This window comes from Scatophagus argus, chromosome 16, assembly GCF_020382885.2.
Source record: "Scatophagus argus isolate fScaArg1 chromosome 16, fScaArg1.pri, whole genome shotgun sequence".
In the NCBI taxonomy this organism is placed as follows: Eukaryota; Metazoa; Chordata; class Actinopteri; family Scatophagidae; genus Scatophagus; species Scatophagus argus.
The window spans coordinates 9281312-9304993 of record NC_058508.1 but is presented as its reverse complement, the minus strand read 5'-3'; the positions used below and the strand labels follow the sequence as shown (position 1 = coordinate 9304993).

Below are 23682 nucleotides of genomic sequence, written 5' to 3'. Positions count from 1 at the left end.
GACCAGAGAAGAAAAAGTCAAGCCTAAACTTACCCGTGCAGCTCTTTGAGAGAAACCGAGATCTTGAGGTTGTGTCCCAGCATGTAGAGGGCGGTGAGGATGTCAGCCCATTGCACCATCTCACCCAGAGGACCGCCTTTCAGTACCTTGGGACTGAAGACGTCCCCAGACTCCTCTGTCAGAAAGCCCACATGAACTAAAATCTGAAAGCAGAAGAAAAAGCAAGACCAGTCAAAGCGAGAGAAGATGGAGCGCACTACAAGATGGAGCTTGGCTCATGCAATGTATGCCTTATTTGGTAAAACATTTCTGCGTTGAACAAGCCTTTATATATCAAGTAATTTTAGATTTTAAAATTCAGACAATCTCCAGTCGGCATGGTGAATTACTGAGATTTTGTGTAGGCAATGTTCACCAAACGCTTCATAGAATTCACATATTAATATTTGGCATGGATCAGTGATGTCAAATTTTAAATCTAATTGAGAATCTAATGAAAGTGAGAAAGCAGAGTGACAGCATATCCCCACTGATGCAACGCCTAAAAAAATACAATCAACTGTGCATTCAGCTGAAATGAAAATTGACCTGCTGCCGGCTAATTGATATGCAGAGCGTTACAGGAGTGGTTTAATTGCTGATGGGGAAGAGAGGAATTTCCAGACTGTTAAATGTATAATGATATTTGATTTTTCACCCAATGGCATTTTCTCCACGACTTTTGGCTTGAAAAAAAAAAAACTACAAAAGACAATTTTATTAGTCTACTAGACCGCAAATTTATTCACGGATTTGTTTAGTGTGACAGTGAGATGAACGTTTCTGAAGCCTTAGTTTTTGTCTCCAATTGGCAAACAGAAATGTTTATACATTGTCCCCCAAGGTACAAGTACAGATGCCGATTTATGTTTTATTTTATTAGGGTTCTTCTGATAACAGCATCCCAAATGCATCCAGTACGCAACTCTATGCACTGATCAAATGCTTGTTTGTTAGATAGATAGATAGATAGATAGATAGATAGATAGATAGATAGATAGATAGATAGATAGATAGATAGATAGATAGATACTTTATTGATCCTGAGGGAAATTCAATAGAAATAGGATGTTAAAATGTTGACGTTTGAGAGGCGTCAGATCATATCAGCATGTAGACTTTCCTCATGTTTCATACATGCTGGGAACATACAGGATCAGGATCAGCCATGTATCTGACTGAGCTAAATTGGATTTCAGCTGGTTGGATTTCAGATTTAAATCTTAGGACTGGAAATGACTCAATATCACACACCAAATTTCATCTCCTGCACTGCTGACACAATGGATTTCCCTCGTGTGTGAGCCACAAAACTGTTTAGCCTGCAGTGCAGCCCTCACATATGAGCAACACATGTCAGACTGTGGAAAGGTTTAAAGTCCAAATAAAATCACACTAAGTCAAAAGTAATGTCAGTGTTTTTTATTAGTAGCAATATAAAGAAAAAAAAGTAGCTGGGGAATGATTAGAAATGCTTTTGCTCTCAGCGAGCTGCAGGGGTGTGTCGGGGTCTGCGTTTGATTGACAGCAGCTGGCAGGCTGAGAACAAGTCTGGTGTCAAAGTGTGTTCCTCCTTCAAATAGTGCTTCCTTTCTATTAAAATGATATTTCCCACAGCGGTCCCCTAAGTCTGGGGTCAGGCCAAGCAACTCAGAAGATGACTGTTTGGGTTTTAGGGGTAAGATTTACGTAAAGGGAAACACAAATCGACAGGGAAACAGTCTGTGTGCTGACAGCGGTACTGCAGAGTAAGGATGACACCAGCATGTTAATGGGCCAAAGAGACCTCTGCAGGTACGTTTGTGTGCTGTTAAATGTGTCGCAGATGAGCTGCTAATTTACTAATTAGCCTAGAAACTGATATTGGCAGTGCAATTTCCCCCCGTGAACGTGAAAGTTTGGTGCAGGACAAACCACATGTTAGATTAAAAAAAGTAAAAGCTAATGTGTTTTTTTTTTGTTGTTTGTTTTTTTTGAGTTTGTGCAACATAGAAAGTTCAAGTCATGTTCATGACCAGCAAAAATGATTCAAACATCACATGAACACCAACTTGAATGTGAGAAGCAAATAACAACAGCAGGACAAAACAGCAAGCGGTAAAAAGAATAGAGAGAGGCTGGCCAGAGATGAGAGTTCCACAAAACATCTCTTTTGCAAATCTGTCCATGTCTTTGTCTCAACAGCGCTCAGTGTTTCAGTGACGAAAGCCAAGCCTGCAGGGTCTGGTTAATGGACAGCAAACATGACAAACACACTGTTAGAACAAACAAAGCCCACCACCACCACCACAGTGGGGAAGAAGTAGGCATTTAGGACGAGTGTGATGTTATTTACAGAATGGCCTTTGATTTATCCATCCAAAAACCGGCCAATGACAGAAACTGATCAATCCACACACACACACACACACAGCAGAACGCCAGGATACTGTCAGCTTGCTTACAAAGAGCAAAGCACTACAAACGAATCTCTTTCATTTCTCGTGTTTCATTTAAGCTTTTGGAGAATCAAGCCTTTTTTCAGCCACAGAGGGACTTAAGCAGAGCTGTCCACATGTCGGCACAAGTACAACAATTAGGTGAGACAGGCATCTAAAGAACAATGCTCAGCCACTTCACTATGAGATGCAACCCTTCATAATGACACTGTGCTGTATTAACATGACACTTCATGCATATGTGCACACACAAGTTGAAAAATGGTCAGAAGGTGAAGGGGATTCAATGCAAAACAAACTGGCCCAAGGTTTTGTTGTGGCTTCTCTAATGAATCATTTCACACACACGCAAATTATTTACCGTATATTTTCTCCCTGCAGTGCTGCTTGTTTGCAGGTGTTGAATAAATAGTATGTTCTTGGCAGGCTGCTGATTTTGATATGAGACTTAATGCTTAAAAAGAGTGACTTAAACATAATATTACATAACTACATTACTACTAATAATAATGATTTCACTTGCAATACATTTATGGGCTCACAAGAGGCAGAAAAAAATGGTCAAGATCAAACCAAAAGAGGCAGAGATATCCAGACTTTTACTCCCTGGTATGTCCTTCTGGTTAGTGTGTATTCTGTAACACTGTTGTCCATAATTTCACGTGTTCACGTGTTCGTCTTCATCTCTCCAGTTGCTGTAGGCATCCATTTACCCCTCACTTACAGTGTGGGTACTAAGTAGCAGTTCTCTGAGTCACTGATAGGATGTTATTGTGCGAGCAAAGATTTCACGGCGTTAGTCATATGTTTGTCAGTGAACCCACATGTCACGCAGTGATAAGGACCTTCATACATATATACATGTCTGTGTAGAGTGGATAAGGTAGAGAACCACACTAAAAGCAGCACACATTATTCACCAGCATCAGCTCGTCTATACTGAGAGTGCGGTGGTGTTGATGTCATGTGATACGGCTGAGGATGATTTCAGTGTTTGCAATAATCTGTTTCATACTCTTAGTCTCCCCAGGTCCGAAACAAAGTGAACTTGTTGAAATGACTGTATCGACCACCGCTCGGTTATTTTCACCACTATACCCTGGACTACCAAACTGAGCAATTCAAGCCAGAAGACGACCAATGGCGCCCCTGCAGGCAGCAGCACGACACAACACAATTTCAACACTAAACAAACCACTGTGTCATCAACACATCAAACAGCCACAAAAAGACAAAAATAACTCGATGATCAAAGGATGTGGCAGTGTGGGTATGCTGTATGCTGAGTTCTTGTTTCACATAAATCTTAGTGATAGACCTTGAAAATTAAGTGTGTAGTCCCATCCTGAGGGTTAATGCCCTACAAGAAGCAATATACAGGCTAGTACAGTATCTCGTAAAGGTTTTAACATGTTCAGCAGGAGGACCTCTAATGTCACTGCCATTTCATCATTTGTCTGCTCCAGCAGGCAGCTCTCTTTGACACTTTGTGGAAATGTCCCTGTAAATGTCAGTGGAGAAAGTGCACCAAAGCCAATCAATGCCTGCTAGGAGTAACTCTGCATCATTATCTACTTATGTCTGTTACTCAACATTCTGCGATTCCCACCGACTAGCTGGAGATAAGAGGGAAATGTTAGTCCAACAAAATGTCACAGCTGTTCTGGTAACTTAGAAGCCTAGCATGTGGGCATTAAATGACTGTCTGGTTTGGAACTGTTTGATCCAAAATGCCTGGGTTTTTTTTTGTTTCTTTCTTTTTGGTTTCTTTAATGCCTAAACAGATAGATTTGCATGAAATTATTAGCTAAGGAAAGCATTTTCCAAAGTTACAGAACAGCAAGAGAGAAAATCTGTCGAAACTGAGCAAAAGCACTTCTTACGGGTTCTTCATCTGCACAGTGCTGCAGCCACAACTCTTTGAAAAGATGAAACCAAAACACAGACTTGTTTCCTTATCTGACATTTTTATCCTCCAGAGTGCGCCTCATATTCACCCTTTTCTGCTCTCTCCAGTGGTTGCGGAGCTTGTCATCCAGCCGTCGAGCAGCAGAGGCCCACTGAGCTGCCAGCCTGCGTATGCGTCTCTTCATGAAGCTCAGCGATTCCTTCCCGGTGCCCACCTGCTCCAGCAGATTCCCAATGTCAGACTGGAAAACAGCCTGGATGTGAAGAGAAAAAATAAATAAATAAATCACTAGTAATTATCATTAGTGTAGAGGACCATGGATGTATCTGTTCATAAACTAGTGCTTCATTTACTTTGTGGACCTTGAGCAGCAGTTCTAAATCAGAAATCCGAAATAACAGGCTGGTTTTCGGATTTATAATTACATGTATTGTACCTGAAGCAGAAATGACAGAGTGAAAAAAAAGAGACAAAACAGACGCAAGGCTGTTTTCCACAGTTTTGTTTTAGGTGATGGAGCACAGAGAGCCAATCATATTCTGTTATCCGCTAGTATGAGACAGGTTGCCTGTGGGATTCCTGGATCATCCTCATAAATAGTGTGCTCTCATTTTACATCTCCTCCTCTGCACACTATAATCACTGCATCACATTGCAATGCCAGCATGTGAGTATTAATCAGTGGGGTAACTGCATGGAGGAGCACAGAGGACTTAAAAAAATATAGAAGATGAACCGATGCACACAAACTGTCTGACTCCCTCAAATACACAGACACTATAAAAACTGTGAATCTCTCAAAGGCAAAGTCAATATGCAGGGCTGTACTGTACTCTCACAGGTGAATTATTGCTCTCAAGGGCAACTTGTGTACAGCACAGCAAAAGGTAGAGTACCCAAGGGAAGCGTTGGGATCAGTCTCAGTGAATACAGGCTGACAATTAGTGCAGAAGGCAGAGCTGCTGAATTCACTTCAGGGCCCGCCATGTTGGCTGCACTTAAATCTGGAGAGAGAGAGAGAGAGGGAGGAAGGCACAGAGGCGATGGGACAGACCTTGAGGAGCGACTGTGAGCACAGCGCATCGTTCACGGTGCTAAAATTAAAAATCAAATGATGCAAGGAGGCAAACAGCAGAGAAAACTGGGAGTGACAGTCACCTCCCAGAGCGACAGTGTACAGTTGCGTATTAAGATTCTCCCAAGAGCTACTGATCAAAAAATGAAGTAAGAAGAGCTGTGCTTAAACTCATCAATGTCAAACTACCAAATCTTGAGCCACAGTACTTTTTTTTTTACAGCACTTTGGTGTTCAGCATCCTGCTCTTTTTGTCATTCTTTCAGATTACTTGTCAATGCTAAATACTTGATATGTGCAGACAACTGTTTGCCTCATCAGCTGAGTCATCTCCTGGCTCTTAACACTGCCAGCTAAAATTTGAGCTGAGATCTTCACAATTCGGGATCTTCTCCTCGCAACAGGTGTTAGAAACAAATTGGCTGCTGGTGCTTTCGAGGAACTGCACTAAAGTCTCTGCGGTTGTGGGAGATTATTTCACCTCTACATCATCCTGTTCCCCCGTGCTCTGTTCTGGCTCTTCAGCTAACTGTATTGTTACGGGGTTAAAATATACCTGTCTTTTGGGCGGAGGCTTCAAGGTGGGTGTGGCAGTCTGGTTCCTCCAGGCCAGCGGGGGACAGAACCACTCCACCTCGCTCAGGTAGACTAGAAAGGAGCAATCAGAGCCGTCCACCCCATAAAAGGCATAGCATGGGTCTGAGGTCCAACGAGCACGCATCCACTGGAAGGCACAAACATTTGTCCCTCAAAAACGTGAAGTATACTCCTTCAGCGCTTCAGCTTCTGTCATTGTCACTCCTTCAGTTATTTACCAAACTCTCACAATTGACTAGATATGTAAAAAGATGTGATAACAGGCTGGTTTAAAATGTGTCCCTTATGTTCTCTTGTCATTTTGAAACTGACAAAAAGGTAATCGTGTGGAACAGCCCACAGCACTTGCTGTCACATTTTAAATTCAACTTCAGTTTGATGTTTCCGGTGTTTTATTGTGGGATAGATACAAAGGAAAAACACAAAACAAACAGTCATTAACAAAGTGTTATCTGGGTTCAGCCAATGACATGAACCTTTGATGCTCTGTGGTCAGCACAGGTGGACCAGGTCATCCAGCAAAGCAACATGACAAAAATGTCAGAGAGAGAGAGAGAGAGAGAGAGAGAGAGAGAGAGAGAGAGAGAGAGAGAGAGAGAGAGAGAGAGGACATCCAAGTGGAGGAAGCAAACGAAGAATAATACTGAAAATGTCTGGTTTTGTTAGCAGGCTGAACTAGCATAAGGCTAAATGGCTTTCGTGAGGTGGTAGTTTTTAGCGTTGATATGGTGTGGGACTTATTGGCATATGCCTGGAGGCCTGCTTCATCTAAAAACATGATTGTGAGATAAAGAATAACAGTGAATACGTGTTTTTTTTTTCTATACATATGTGTGGTGACACCTCTTGCCTACAGCTATTTGCTGAACAGATGGTGCATATTTTTTCACACATTTTGTCTTGAAAGCCTGAGATTTTCACCATTTTCAGACATGTTAAGAGAAAGAGAACTTTTTGGACCTGATGTAGTGTTTTTGCTTTAATCCAATGCAATTTTCGCTACTTTGGGCTGTAACACGTACAGCATATGTATGGACAGTGTGTTATTCTTTTCTATATTCTGTCATTCTGAGTACAATTTATTGCTCAGACAAGAAGAGCCATCATATATTCTCTTATCTCATACAAAATTTATGTTGCCTCAAGGTGAGTCACCAAGAGAGGACAATTGATTATTTGCTCTGTGTGAAATTTGTTTGGACTTAAGTGTGATACCAAGACTTACATCCATCTTGCCGGGACAGTCCGGATAACGGGGATCTTTAGGAGTCTCACACTGTCCTAATGCTCCATCCCTAACTGGAGAAAAGAAAAATGCAGGGCATTTATCAAAAGCTACCTACACGGACCAAACAAAACTAGAGAAAAAGCGGCATTGATTGGATTTTTTCAGTCAGTAGAGAGACATAAAGGTCAAACGTAAAGAGGAAGGTAAAAAAATACAATGTGACAAAGTATCTATCTATAAATTCTGTCAAAATATTTTATGTAAGGTTTAATTTTGCGATATAACACCCAGCTCTGTACAAATGATATGTAGAAATACATTCACTAGCTGTGAACTTCCCCACTGATCACCGATCAAACAGATCTTTACAGGGTTTCCCTGGGCCTTAAATCTGTTTGTCGTTTACATTAAAGCACATATCCTCCTGCCCTTGGGATGAGCAGAAATACATTAGAGAGTAGAGCTAGCTAACAAGCTCCTGTAAAAAGCTTGGCCTCCACAGCTGAATGGCTCAAGTTTCTATTCCATCACACTCACTGGATTTACTATAGACAGACTGCATTACTGTGATTCATGAAAATCATACCCCCCCACACATTTTTTTTCTTCTCTTCCAATCTTTCCAGCCTCTTTTCACAGCCCTCTTTCTTTTTGTCTCTCCGCATCTCCCCCTTTCCTTTTCCTTCCTTTCTTCTCCATGAAGCCCAGCACTAGCAGACCTAATTAAAGGCGCAGTTGCAGCTCCTCCGCCAGCATCCTGCCAAGCGTCAAAGAGCACAATCACAGGCAAATAATTGCCAGCCATTCTGTCTGATTAGCATGATAACGACAGACCTCTCACGATGAAAAGCGGTACTGCTTGCCACTGTCAAAACTTAGCCAGGTTCAGATCAGTCTAATTTAAATGATATCAGACATTATGACAACAGACAAATTATATGACTGCATTTTAATGAGACAGTGAGCAGAACAGTTTTCTGCCATAAAGTTCAACATGGTGGATACAGGAGAGGTGAATTAAATTGTGCTGACCAATTCCACTTCTGCAGCCAATAAAGAAATTGAGAACGAAGGCTCATAAAGCAAGCAGACAGGTCTGGATGCCATTTAGTTGGCAAATCATAAAGATAAATGAATCTTTATGATTTAAACATCCTACAGCTGTGTGGTTATGATATGGCTACAACAAAGGAGCACCGTGCTGAACAGGAGCTCCTCCACCCTGATACAAACAGTGGCTTGCTATTTAAATGGGTAATGCGCTGTCAATAATGTCCGTCATGTTCCATATGATCAAACAGCAAGAGCACGTGAGACAATTTTTTCATTCAAGAGTCAGACTGGATCCAGGCTTGACAGCCGGGCTTATGTGGGCAGAGAGGAAAAGTGTCTCCAGATTGGATGGATTTGAAATGAACGGGAAGGGAGGGGGGCTATTCATCCGAAGGGCTACAGCTATATTTGGTATTCTACAGGAATGTGTGTGGGCAGTGCGGAGGCTGCGTGTGTTTTAATCGTACCTCTGCTGCTGGCCATGCTGCGCTGTAGGATCTGCTCCACCCTCACTGCCATGTCAGACATGTTCTGGGCTATGGCCTGAATCCGCTCCACTAGCCCTACAGGCTGAATCCTGAATGCGCACACACACACACACACACACACACACACAAAGAGAATATCTAAAAATATTCCAACTACCACCATCTTGTAATTCTCTTCAAACTGCAATCAGGTGCCTTCAGAAGAAACACTACATTTCTTTTATTGCTTCATTCCATCCGACAGTATTTGTTTTTTTCCACTCTTCACAGCGAGCGTGAAGTAGTGGAAGAAATGCTAATTGTCTAGAACTTGAGGCGTGAAATCGAAAAAGCTTTTAAACACTGACAGATAATTTATTTGTTGAGATAAAAAAAGTAACTTGGCATATTAAAGCAAGTCCCCAGGGGAAATAAAAACAGAAGACAATTAGGTTGTTAGCAAACGTGTTTCACTGCACTTGACCTCTGTGGCCTAAAAGCTGTTGGCAAAACAATCAGGAAGCAATATTTACAATGGAGAAGGAGATTTGGGGGGTAAAACACAAATGAAGAGGACAGTTTGAAATGCACAACATAGAGCAGTCACGGATTCAAAAGTGAAACAGAGCAACAGCAAATGGTCTGAAACTTTATCTAGTCCGAGACCACAGTCTTAGTAAAAGTGTCATTTTACCCTAGAATCTAATTTCATTGAAAAAAAAAACAAAAACAAAACAAGAAAAACCCCCAGCAACTATAAGAGCAAAACAAGCCCATGACACATGCTCTCTAAAGTGCAAAGGAGAAGAGAGCATACTAAAATGCAACGCAAATGCAATAAATTGATGGTTTCTGCCTCATCTCAGCTAAAAAATGAAATCAATAAAAAATAAAATAAAATTAAATAAAAAAAATACTATTGGTGTTTGGAAAAAAAAAACAAAACCTCTCAGGTTGACTGTGATTGTCAAATACAGTATATGGACAAAAGTATTGGGTCACTTGACCTTTACACCAACAGTGACGTTAATGACATCACATTTTAAATACAAAAGACATTAACATGAAATTGGTCCTCCCTTTGCAGCTAAAACAGCTTCAAATCTTCTGGAAAGGCTTTCCACATGATTTTGGAGTGTTTCTGTGGGGATTTTTGCCCATTCACGCCCATGCATTTGTGAGGTCTGACACTGATGTTGAACAAAAAGACGTGGCTCGTAATCTTAAATTCTTATATATTCAATCTTATAAACTTATATATACAATATTTTTGTGAATTTTTTGCATAGAAACTACTTTTAGAATCACAATGTCTTTATTGTTATTTTACTCAGTACAACGAGATTAGGGTTTAATTTCATATTTGTGTTTGTTTAATGATGTTATATTGGGGTACTTCCATTTAAAATAATAATGATCATCTTATAAATTGTATGCGTTGCACTTTACAAAGACTAGAGGAGGAAAACTTGTAAATACTTTATGTTTACAGTTGCTGGTGGAAAGTCCTTTGCAGTGTGTAACATGACTCGGCACATTCAGACCCACTGCAACTAAGGAGAAAAGTAAATATTAATATTAACTTTTCCACATCTACACAACTTTAACAATGTGCTTATCTGTTGATGTCTTTTGTGTTATAATCTACCAACATTAATTCGTGGAACGACTGTATCATTGCCATTTTACATGAAAACACTTAAATGAATCATTTTAATGAGCCTCTCTTGCTGTGTAGTAGTATTTCTGGGATTTTCACTTCTCATTAAACAGCACAGAATATGTAAACTAGGGAAACTCGCATCAACAAATGGAACAGTGGTCCCAGGCCGGATGCAGATCAAGCTGTAAAACTCAGATTTCATTGAGGAAGTGTGTATTTTTGTGTATGTGCCAGGGGAAAGCAATTTAGCTGTGACTATATGCATAACATTGTCCTAAACCGCAATTTCATTTTTCACATTGTGCCAATGAGGCAAGTGGTAGCTCAGCCTTCTCTTCGATGCTTAAGACCAGGAGGTCAGCACAAATTAATTGCCAATTACACAGACACACTGACAGTACAGTACAGTAAAGTACACACACACAAGATCAATGATTAGTATGCAGTGGCACAAAAGCTTTCACTGTCTATTATTGCAGACAGACCTCTGTGGTCTCACAGAGAGCCATTCCATGCTTACACTGCAGGGACCCTGAGCCAGGAGAGGCTATCAGCTGTTAAAGAGCAAGAGGACACCCTAATTGCTTTTTAAGAGTCTAAAAGGTGAGAAAAGTTTTCCTGCATGAAGACCTCGCACTGATCTCTGGGGTCAGCCCGGGCCTTGAGTCTGTAATCTTTTTAATTTTTATTTTTTAAATCAGCCAAATGACATAAAATAAAGTCATGAAGTATCAGCCTGAGATACATTTTTACCAAGTTTTAGAATCAACTTGGCCTTTGTCACTGTCGCATTTCTAGTTTAGTCCCTGAGAGGCCAATTAAATGACTGTTAGAACTATGTGACTGAGAGCATAACCACAGGGCATATTGTAGAGAAAATTAAATTCTAATTCTGTAAGTGTAATATCAAACCGCAGATAAAAATAATTCTATGCAGAGTTTTGGCCAGAGTACAATAAACATTTCCTCCCAGGCGATTGAAAAGTCAGTTCAGGTGAGGCGTTGCACTTTTTCTGTCAGTATTCATTATGTGCAGTCGGCAGCAGTTACACATGTGGCCAGACATATTATATATTGCAAATATTTTTACAAAGCCTTTTAATATATCGTCAGACGTGGTTAGCATCACTGTGTGGGACATGTGCAAGCTCTACTAAAGTGGATTTCAGAAGAGATATTCCCTGGCTGTTGATGTACAGGAGTGTAACAAACAGCAAAGCAGAAAGGGAGGGAGCCTCCTTCCCTCAAACCTTGAGCAGGTGCAGGCAAGAAAAAGTCTGTTGCCAAGGCAACCACAGAGCACCTGCAACTCTGGGCTGGCAGCTTCAACTTGTCCAGTAAGACCCTTGCTCTTCCTTTTTTCTTTTTTTCTTTTTTTAATGGCAGTCTCTTTCATTTCTCCAGTAGCCCAGGGAAAGGGATGGGGTTTGTTCTAACACATATCATCTTCTTCAACACTTGGTTGGCACAAGGCTCTTTTCACAGCATGCACCAACTCTACTGGGATGCCCCAGGGCACCATACTTGGCCCGCTTCCTTTCTTCACACTGTTATCTCTCAGGTCCTCTTCAGCCTCCATGTTTTTATCTTACCATTAATATGTAAATGAAATTCACCTTCCGCACAGGATGAGTTGGAGAGCTGGGCAGAATATTCTCCAGACCGCCTCAAGTTCAACCTTGACAGCTTTGTGCTGCTACTCTTTATATTTCACCATCTTTCAATCAGCACTGATGACAAGACAGTGACCACTCGCAACACTTTTCAATTTTGTCATTTTAAAGAAGTTAAATATAACAAAAAGTCCTTTTTGGCAGGCTGTCATGGCTATGAGAAGGAGGCCTGTGTGGAGGCCAAAGCACCTGGATATTCATCAAATACATACATGTTATACAGCATATACTGCAAGTTGAATACTCAAGTAATGACTTGGTAAAGCCACCACAAGCAGATTATTTACATCTTTGAATCGCGCATAATACGAGAGTTCCCACTGCAAAGAACATACATTAACACAAGGCAACTTATAATTACCTCGATCAATTAACTTAACCAAGAACTTAAATTAATTTTGCATTCATTTAGAATAATAATTATTTTCTATATTGTTTAATATCTATTACCACAATAGTGTCAGTGCAAGAAACACAATATCAGGAGAGGTTACAACTCCAACTATGAATGAGTTTTAAATTGGTCTTCTAAACAACAAACATCCAATGCATATTTCTTCCTGATGACAAATTAACCATACCACACACACAGTTGCCATGAAATTACCGATGTCAACTTTAATATTTCTATGCATTTTAAAGTGCAATACAATTGCATAAATTCTGCCATGTCATGTGGCATGTGATCATGTTGCATGACCAAAAGCTCCAGGAGAGCTACTAAGTGGACTTGGAGATTCTTTTGTCCACCGTTGTCTCCAAAAACAAAGAGAATGAATGTTCAATCCATGACCCCATTGTGTGGGGACTGAGGCCCATGGTGACAATGCAGACATAGGCATTACATCCAAATACACACCAACTTGAGTGTAAGCTCTTGTACCTCGATGGCTGACATACAGATTTTGACAAGTGTTCCTTAGGCTGAGATGAGCTGAAACAGTGAGTGTCTTTACTCTTCGAGAATGAAAAGAACACAGTACCTTCTCTACTACTTCTATGTTAATGCACGTCATATGCTGCATTCCTCAGACACCAATGTCTAATATAAAACTAATTTGTAAGGCATTAGAAACCAAAACGCTGTACCTGTCCAGGGCCGAGCTGAGCTCATCCAGTCTGTGGGTGTCTGTGGTGTTGCCCAGTTTAGACAGAGCATCCATCCTCTTCATAATGACCTCCAGCATGTCACTGATTTTTCTCAGCACACCACGGGATTCTTGGCCACCAAGCACTGAGAAACATACAGACACAGACAAATAGTGTGAGACAAATATTACTGTATAAATCATAGTTATAGGAAAGTGTGAGGATGAAGAATAAAGGTGGGAAAGAAGTCATTCCAGAGATAAGAGCAGCAAGGAGTAAGTGATAAGTTAAAAAATAAATAAGGCTTAGGTATAAATTTGGCAGTTTTATGGCATGGTACAGTGCATCTCTGTGTAAGTCACATTTGACTTTGTGTAATGTAGAAAACAAGGACACAAGAACAAAACAAAACCTCTTGTTGCTCTTGATGCCGTTGATTTTCTTTCTCCGAAATGATTTACTGTACCAGAATTTTAAATTCACAAATATAAAGCAAAGTACAGATTTAATCAAGGTCATTTTTGAAATCCATTCATTTTATGATCCATTTGACTGTTGGTTTATTTTAAAACATCACTTCGGTTTCTATTTTCTTTCCTTCATTACCAAACTAGCAGCGCACCAGAGGCCAGCTTTCCAGCAAAACACAGAAACAGGCAAATTAGCCTGACGGTATTGGTTAGGTCTTCTTGCTTGGCTCACATTATTAACGACCTGACTGATGGTAAGCCAGAATGATGCTGTTAGTGAACACCTAGTCAATTAAAGAGCCTGCAGCTACAAGCATTAAGGTCAAAGCAGGTCTCAGACTCCATCGCTAGTGAATCAAGGTCCTGACCCTGCACTGTTTTCTTTGATCACATTAAGCTCTAGATTCAATGCCGTATGTAATTATCAATGCCAAATTGCATCACAGTTCAAAATCACCAAATGGTTCGTGAACACAATTCCGTGCAGCAAAAAGTCGTTTTTGATGAAGAAAATTCAAAGAGCAAAGGTAAATAACGACTCTCAAGGGATTTGAGAGGGAATGTGTGGTTTGAACTACTGAGAAAAATAGCAGAAAACAACATCGGCCTCATATTGTTCCTGGGGACTGTGAGTGAAAATAAAGGCTCACCTCTCAGTGGTCCCTCATCACTTGCATTAGGCTCCAGAAACTGCAATGTGGGCACACTCACTTCTACTGTCAGAGCTCATTTATCTGTGCCTGGGGTGAAAGTCACCTTTCTCTGAAAAGAAATTCTATTACATCACCAGTAAATAAAATAAGGACCAAGAGAAAAATCTCCCACTGCTCTTGGTCCGTGTACATGTGTGTATATATGAGTGTGTATGTGTTATTGAGGTTTATAAAAGGAAGGAAAGCAAAAATGTTGCAGTGGTATACCTCAGCATAAAAGGGAATAGTGTTGGGGAGAGCCCAGAAATCCCCCTAAATCTTTCTTCCTTTATTGCCTGTACATATTTTCTGCTTTGGTTGAGAACAGTTTCAGTCATTTTTAGAATATCTTCAGTCAATGTGGCCTAAAGACCTCTCCCTTTGAATAATTCATCAGTTACACAGCAAATTTTCCTTCCACGGACAGTGCAATAGGCACTAAATGAATTCCCTTTCAGACCTGCACCTTTCAATCAGTGCTTTATCAATACGTTTTAAGAGAGGAATGATACAGGATAGGAAAGCAAGATATTTTATTACTATACTGTCCAAGTATCACTGTCTGAGGTAAAGCTGTCATACTAGCAAAATTCAAAATTTCAATACTAGCATTAAAAAGGATACTCAATACCTCTTTCAATACCACAGCAAAATGGATAAAGTCCTCAGCACAAAAAAACAGGATAAGGACAATGGGATTCTTTATTCATTGACCAGCTGCACAAAGCGCCGGTGCAAAAAAAGTCACTGAACACATATTACATACACTTGTAGTATTGTTAAAGTCTCTGCAGCCTGGAGCTGAAAATCTGATTTCTGTTCTTTTAACTTTGGTACTTTCGATACTATCAAATGAGATTACTGTGCTGTTTTAAAGACATGGTTATAAAAAAGTATCAATACTCCGATATTGTTTGAAACTGTTATATGTAACAGCAAGACCAAAACTTGAGCACCAAAACATATAAACAAAAAATTCTTAATAAGCAATAGTTCTGCCCTTCTGATGAACATTTGTTCTTGAGTATATCTGAGGACACTAAGGCTATTTGCTCAGTTCACAGGATCCTCCATCAGCTGCAGTGTACTTGCTGCACTAAATCTAAACAAAGCCTCTGGGCTAAAATGTGGGAAGAACTCTCATTTCTTCACATTAATGCTCCTTGCACACATTGTGCTCCTAAATCACCATTACTGAGACCAAGCATTCTTCCTACACAGTACATTTTTAGAACCAAGCTTTATATATATATATATATATATGTGTGTGTGTGTGTGTGTTTGCAATCAACTGTACATCAGGCGGAATTTAACTCTTGCTTCCTGCCGCCTCTCAGGAAACATTGGATAATGTGTTTTTCCCAGTGCACAGTCCGGTGTGCCGACATTAGTGCAGCTGACGGTATCTGTGTGCTAATGTAGAGCCTCAGTGTCATTCCTCATCTGCTGGTTAATAAAGGGGCGATTTAGCAGCCGCTAATCTCATTTAACGACTCAATTTCAGAAGTGCCACAGCACAATCGATATTATCAGCAAATCCCAATTAGATCACCATTTATACTGTAGCCTGCACTACAAAACACTGGCCAGCTACCTATAAACAACTGCCCTTAGAGGGACACAATGGCTATGGCCAAGTCTCAGAAGTTGTTGACAAGAATGAAGAACGTAGATTTACACTGAATAGACAAACCCTTTTAACTGTGAACAACACTTTTTTCCATGACAGTGCACTTATGCCACAATCTTGTCACCACATGGTCACATGGTTCATTATATAGACAAACGTTTTCAGACACATATCTTTATTGGGCTGTTTTTCAGGGGTTGGGCTGGGCTGAAATCAGCAAACCAAGACATTGTGGACAAAGCTATGCTTCTAACTTTGTGGCACAACTTTGGTGAAGGCCCTTTTCTATTCCAGCATGACTGTACCCCAGTGCACAAAGCAAAGTCCATAAAGACATGATTGGATGTGTTTGGTGTGGAAGAACTTGACTGGCCCACACAGAGCCCCGACCTCAACCCCGTCCAACACCTTTGGGATGAACTGAAACAGAGATTTGGAGCCAAACCTTTTGGTCCAACATCAGTTCCTGACCTCACAAATGCTCCACTGCATCAATGGACAAACATTCCCACATAAATACTCCAAAATCTTGTGGAAAGCCTTCCGAGAAGAGCGGAAGCTGTTATAGCTGCAAACCTGTCTGTGTATTTAGACTGCGATGTCATCAAAGTCCCTGTTGGTGTAACGGTCAGGCAAAATACTTTTGTCTATACAGTGTAACTCAGTATTTCCAAACAAATATGTGGAACCAACCTGTGTGAAAGGGACAGTTTACCTGACAGTAGGTAAACAGTAGCAGTAGTAGTGTGCGTTGATCACCATGTTCACAATACTTACCTTCAATATAAATGGATTTTTATCTGGTGGAGAGACGGCATTAAACAGCTTTTCAGTGTTTCATTCAGAGGGAAGGGGTGCCTGTCCAAAGCTAATGAATATTTTCCTCATGCTTCTATGGTCATAATTACTCACTTCCTAATGTTGACTCATGTTAAGACATTCACATAAACATGGAATGTTTTTAGATTTATACTTGAAATTAGCCTTGAGATTATTTCTAACGATGTGCTTGAATTCAAAGCAGTTTCCAAGAATCCTATTTGCAATTTAAAGAAGCTGAGATATATAAATCTCAGGATCAACTTAAACTGACAACTCCTGTCATGTGATTTCCCCTTAGCACCAATGAGGGTTTTAATTAGGAATAACCAAGGACCAGAAAAAGGAAAATCAAATTCATTGGAATATGAAATCACGACAACATGAGATGAGATTGAAGCCAGGCAACAAGTATTATTTGGTGGACTAAACTGTGGGTTGACAAACGAAGCTAAACACATAGTTTGGCAGTGTGTCGCTGCTGCAGTAAATGTGTGTAAACTGTGGCTGATATTAAAAAGAAATGATCTTGCTAAAGAATTCAATATGAAAACATTAAGTGATGCAGGGCGACAATAGTTCTGCTCACACATTTAAATGATAAGTCCCAGCTCATTGTTCATGAAGCTCATGTAACTTCCACCACAGGCTTGGACATGTGTGTCCCAAACTGCTGTAGCCCTACATGAGGGGAAAATCATTTACATCAAGTCTGGACGTTGCTTAGATATAATTTTGTGCTTAGTTCTACTTAAGATCAAATTAGATCCTGAGGCCATTATGTAACTGGAGTCCTGGAGAAGGTTCTAAATACAAGTGCTCACAAGAGCTAGTGATTTCCTCCACCAGATGCCATTGTGCCAGTCATTGTGAGAGAACCCAGGGTTGAATGCTGTTCATACACCTTAGCCCTGCAGCCAAGCACCCACATTGAGTCTGTTCCCCGACCTGTGGTCTTCCACTCCTGTTGTTATAGAGCCACGCCTTACTGCTACAACTGCAGCTCCAAAAAATAACTATTATGCTACAATAAATATTGAAAGAGAGCTACATAAAATATCACTATTGACTAGATACATGAGAGGTCAGCTAATGCGCGAAAATGTCAAGAAACACATTCTCTAGTCAGCTCTGCAAGTTAAACATTAAGTACCAGATCGTCTGTTGTGCCTTTGCAGGGTTTTTATTTTCCCATCTGTGAATCATGCTTTTAAATAGGCCTACTCACTCCATTTTACAGAGCCATTGCAGCCAAAGCATTTTACACAACCGACAGATTAGTATTTTATTGAGCTCCAAACATTCCCTAGAGAAGTCCACTTGGATATAAAGCCCATCCCTCAGGCACCTACAGAGGACCCTTCACCTGAACCAATTAACTGGCCCAGGAAATGGCAAGTGTTACACACCCAAATCAAACTGAATTTGTGGATCAAAATCAAACAATACAACTGAATCTTCTAAAAGTGATCAGTGATTCGGTACATTTCATTAAAATCCCCAAAGTTAGAAGCAGCAGTGAGCCAGCGGCTGTTATTTAGTTCTACTCAACTGATTTACAGAGATCCACAGAAATTCACTTTGCAAACAAAATCTTATTGACAATAAAGAACAGAAGATCTTGGAGGGAAAAAAAATGTTGCATGTTGGTTCAAGTGTGATGTTAGTATTTGTGGGAAAACATGATGTAATTAAATGGATGGTTGTTCAGTTCAGACGCTGATGGTTAAAAATTATTATTGTTTTTCCATCTTGTTCCCAACCATTTTTATATTTCTATTTTCTAATGAACGACAGAGAGACATTTTATCCAGTGGCAACATCGGCTGAATCTATCGTAAAGCTGTACATTTTATTCCACACTGAATTCAATAAAATGGAAATACAGTGTTTCCAAATCAAGTAACTCATTCAATAACAAAACAACTGATGATAGCAAAGCCAAGAGCCAGATAAATAAATCCCATCAACTCTTATATGCACGTTGGCTGCCCATCTTTCTCAATGAGGGAGCTGAGGGTAAGACCTCTCCATCTCACCTGTCACCAGGATAAAACTCATACATACACTCCTGCTCTGCACTCTTACATGCACATGCACATTTAGACTTTTCCATGTCCTCTCAATCCTAATTCAAATATTCATTAGAGAGAAGGCTGATTAAGATTGAGTTTTCCCCTTCTTTTTGGCACCTATGTGGAGTGAGCTGCCAGATCCTGAAAGCATTAGAGCTGAAAACCTCTGTCACTTATCCTCAGTGCAGCCCCAGCCTCTTATTGTGTCTGACAGCCTGGAAAAGTGGAAAATACCTGCACCTTTTTTTTTTTTTTTTTTTAAAGACGGCTCTCCACAGCTTCAATTAAAACCTGAATCTCTTTTTCCCAAGTGACCCTCCCCACAGTATGCACACATAGACCAACACACAGAAACACTGCAGCCTCACATCTATTGATTTACTGCAGTTTTAAAATCATGCTGTCATTCGATGTTTGATTCATGGGTGGTACAGAAACAGCCTAGAATACCCGGCAACTTTGAGGGTCAAGAAAGGAGGACTCATATTTGAGTTAAACGACTGCTAACATACCTTCATTAATAACAGACATTGCTCAATTTTCCCAGAAACACACAAGTGTCACAGCATACAATCATTTTTCCAGAATGGGATTTTAGCAGTTTTATTCTCTTTTATGCTCTCACTGCTCAGATTGTGCATAAAAATATGATGAGCATTTGCATAAACATATTTCCTGTTTTCACACAGAAGAAAATTCATGCATGAATGCAAAAAAAAAAAAAAAACCCAAAAAGATCAAGAATAGAAAATGCTACCTAAACCAAGTCTGGAAGTGAACTTCCTGACCCAGTTTGCAGCTCATGAACAACATACCATATTCTTAAACACTGGTGGAAATCAACCCGCCTATCACAGTCACTTTATGCTAATTTTATACAATGATAGAGCACAGTCTGTTGTCACTTTTCAAATTAGTATCTATGCTGCTTGTGCATTAATTACTTGAAAACGATTAAGTTTCTGAGTATTGTATCCATTAGCACTTATATGTCCGACTGCATGCACAAACTGCATGGCCACACTCAGATAAAAAAGGTAATAATTCTGCAGCAGTTAATTTACAACAATCAAAACTATTAGAAGCACTCGATTTCCAACTGCTTCCCCCAGGAGACAATTTAAATAAGTGATGGGATGATTTTTCTTAACAGTGACAGTCTGTCTGAAACGTGTCTTTTGTAATGCCAAACAATAACACCACGAGCAAAAAAAAAAAAGCACTCATTCTCAAAATCCTATCGAAAGTATATTTTTATTTAAATCCTTTTAAAAGATGCTGAATGGCACAAAGCCGTAAACAACAAAGCAATCTAAAGCAGAGAAAACACATTTGCAGTGGAATCACATCAAGTGTCGCTGGCCGTCTAAAACAACAATCAGCAGGCTACAACCGTTGTAGTTGGACCTGCCTCACAGTCCGAGAGAAAATCACTGCTTTTTCCACCTGGTGACAGGAGCTTGCAACAGAGTGAACAATGAACGCCCCCCCTATCAGGCACAGAGCCAGGCCGTCAGCAGCATGTTTATTTACCAGTGAAGTTCCATCGGCAGGCAAAGGTCGGTTTTTCCTATTCATAACATCTGCAAAAGCTGTTGGAGACACTTCTATTCCAAGCAGATTAGTTATCCCATTTGTCGTTTCAAACAGAGTACTGAAGTTCACCACTTTGATAGACCTGAAAACCCCACACCCTTACTGGGAGCGATGTCAGGGTAGACTCATTTTCATGCATTACATAGAGAAGACTGCTGGGGCATGAAATAAAAAGGTTCCGTTGGTGTCTGTGAAAGCACCGCGGTGAACAGGACACTGAACATGACGCTCCTTGCACACCTGATGCTCTGCTCAGTGATGGATTAAAACTTTGTGGGAAAGGAAGACTTTCCTTTATGTTTAATCAGTTTCAGTAGTCCGGCCATCAAAATGTGAGTAGATAGTTTATTATTCATTCCAGAGCAATTTCAATATATTTCCTGTGGCGGTATGTATTCAGTATGATACACATACAAAAGGCGAGTGTATGGGTTCAAAAGGGTAAATATTTAAGAAATCATCTGCCTACACTGAGAGATTCAGTACTCCATTGGCCTGTATCAAAGTGTATTTTTCCATCTCTTACAGGACGGAAGTAAATAAAAAAAGGAAAAAAGTAATGGAGTTTGCAGGCAGGACTAAAGAACGCATTAACATCTGAACCGTTTAGCCTTGCTCTGACCGGGTTAAAACTTGAAAGCATCCTAGGCCCATTTTTTCCTTTGTGGCAAAGCTGCATTAAGACCCCTGTGGTAAAAGGACACACTGTGAAGGTGGTCTTCAAAGAGTTTATTAGAAAGCGACGGTACACCTCTGCAGCCTTTAAGATATCTAGGATCAAATGCCTCCGCCTTTCATGCTTCCCACTCTGGTAGAAATAGTCTCCCGCTGCCCCCCCCCCCCCCCACCCACCCACCCACCACCACTTCTTTTTCACATCATTAGTTTCCTGTACCTTCAAAGGGACGTAATGAAGGAAATGCATGCATTTTAAATCTGGATATAGCCTAGCGTCCAAATGCACTCAGTCCCATTCTGGATTGTAAAAAGAGTGCCATACTTTTATACACAGTAAATTTATAGACGGTTCACAGAAATCTATAATTCTGCAGAAAATAGAGCCCGTGGAAACCTGAAAAGTTGGTAAGAGTCTCGATCTTTGGTGAGATTTTAAAGAGAGTCATAGCTGGAGAGAAACATTTAAAAAAAAGAGATGGAGAGCGAGATAGAAAGGCAGAGAGAAACAAAGGGTAGCAAAAGCGTAATTACATATTTTTCTTCACACCTTTTACTCCTGAGGCAATTGTTGTCATTCACAAGATGAGCAATATAGACGAGGCGGGGGTTCCTCTCAGTGTCAGCCTGGCCATTTTGTTCATTCTTTCAGAACCAAATTTGTGGGTATGTGCTATTTCCTCGACACATTCCTGTATGAACGCATGTCACACACGTAAAGACTGATAGCATGGGTACAGAGGCATGTGTGCGTACGTCCTGCAGTTCTCCACCGTGAACAGAAGCAGAGGCTGGATGTGGCTATGCAGTAAGAGGTCAAGGTCCACTGAAGAATTCATCCCAGCTCATTCAAAGTCAAACATCCCATGCCGCTAATCCTCATTCCTAAACATACATGTGTGCACAAACACGCACACACACACAGAGGGTGAGTGTTTACATAGCCTGACTCTCCCTGGTTGTGGCGAGGCAGTGTTTAATGAGCTAGAGGCCGGATGCCTTCCCTTGACTGCAGCCTATGAGTGGTTAATTAATCAGACAGCTCTCTTTGTCCCCCCCCTCCCCTCCCTCTATGAACCAGCTCTGCATACACTATTTCATAAATGGGTGAAGTCCTTGAAATGGTTTCCCGCGATGATGCCGACGTGAGTGCACTTTCACAGTTACACTGATCTTCCCGAGGAAAGAAGAAGAAGAAGAAAGAAAGAAGAAGAAGAAGAAGGAGAGGCTCCAACCACGAGCCAGTACGAAGGCTTTGGAGAACTGAGTGCAGTCATTCAAGTCGAGTCAGTCACAATGCAAAACCATCGCTAAATCTACAGCAAACAACTGACATGGCAAGGAGGCGACACGCTGCTTACTGATTGGCACAAAGATGGGCTGCATTATTCAAGAGGGATGAAATGATTACTGCAGTCTCATTTGAACTAAACTGAGAGCAGTGTAATTTTTTACAAATACATACTACAAACAATTGGAGCCGTTGGATGGGTTGTGATAGATGGCAGCATTGCTTCTCCCTGTGCCAGCTGGTACCCATCACAGCAGATGACACGCAGTGTCAACATAATGCCAGGCACAGATAAAAAAGGTGAGAGACAATAGTCCAAAAGCCAACACTGACTCTCCCAAATGACTGTTGTTGTTGTGGTTTATATGCAGAGGCACATAGCACAAACACAGAGAATGTGCTGGGAAAGATAACAGGTTTCTCTCAGGGATGGTGTCACTGAAATAGTTTAGATTTTTGGCCTGGCTTTGATTTGTTGATCTCTGCAAGGGCAAGAATTCTGCTACGTTTGCATTGGCATTTGGATTTTCTGAAATACAATCCCAATTCCAAAAGAGTTGGGACAATGTGTTTAAAAAAAAACAGAATATGACATGAACTCAACTGAAAAATGTGTAAAGACAATATATTTCATGTTTTACTTTATCAACTTCATAGTTTTTTTTGTAAATATATGTTTATTTGATGTCAGCACTACGTTTCAAACAAGTCGGGACAGGAGAAACCAAAGACTGGAAAAGTTGTGTTTCACTCAGAAGACACCTGTCTGGAACATTGCACATGCAAACCAACGATAATGCAAGAATACTACTACATGGCCTTTGGAACACTGTGTGAAGCCGTCGGTAAACACAGTCTGCTTGCAAATGATTGCATCCTGTGTTTTTACTGACATTTTTGGAATCAGGGTTGTCAAAAGGAAGCTGTCAACCAGCTGGTTCTTATGGAGACCTTTTCATAATGCCAACACAATTACTTGTGGTTTGTGACCATGACATGCTGTCACAAACAAACAAATGCATCAGTGTCCCAGCATGACATCACATTCAATCTACTCTATCACATTCGGATCTTCACTGCCAGAGTAATTTCATGTTGGTAATCACTAACTTTTGCTTGACTGAGCTTACAAGAGGAATTCAACTGGTGAATTATTTCCTCTGTGAAATTTAATGTATCTGCTCTAATCACCTACCTGGGTGA

At 40.5% G+C, this 23682-nt stretch overlaps 1 protein-coding gene across 3 annotated transcripts in view; it reads right to left on the bottom strand.

Annotated features, from left to right (window-relative positions):
* The window catches only part of LOC124073672 (alpha-1,6-mannosylglycoprotein 6-beta-N-acetylglucosaminyltransferase B), a 55984-nt gene that overhangs the window by 25257 nt on the left and 7045 nt on the right, over positions 1–23682 (bottom strand). For all 3 annotated transcript variants that reach the window (XM_046416074.1, XM_046416071.1, XM_046416073.1), the window contains 6 exons: positions 13232–13376; positions 8807–8916; positions 7284–7357; positions 6018–6185; positions 4475–4639; positions 34–203 (listed from right to left, as the gene is read on the bottom strand). In XM_046416074.1, coding sequence (XP_046272030.1) covers positions 34–203; positions 4475–4639; positions 6018–6185; positions 7284–7357; positions 8807–8916; positions 13232–13376 — 832 coding nt within the window. The remainder of the gene's footprint in view (positions 1–33; positions 204–4474; positions 4640–6017; positions 6186–7283; positions 7358–8806; positions 8917–13231; positions 13377–23682) is intronic.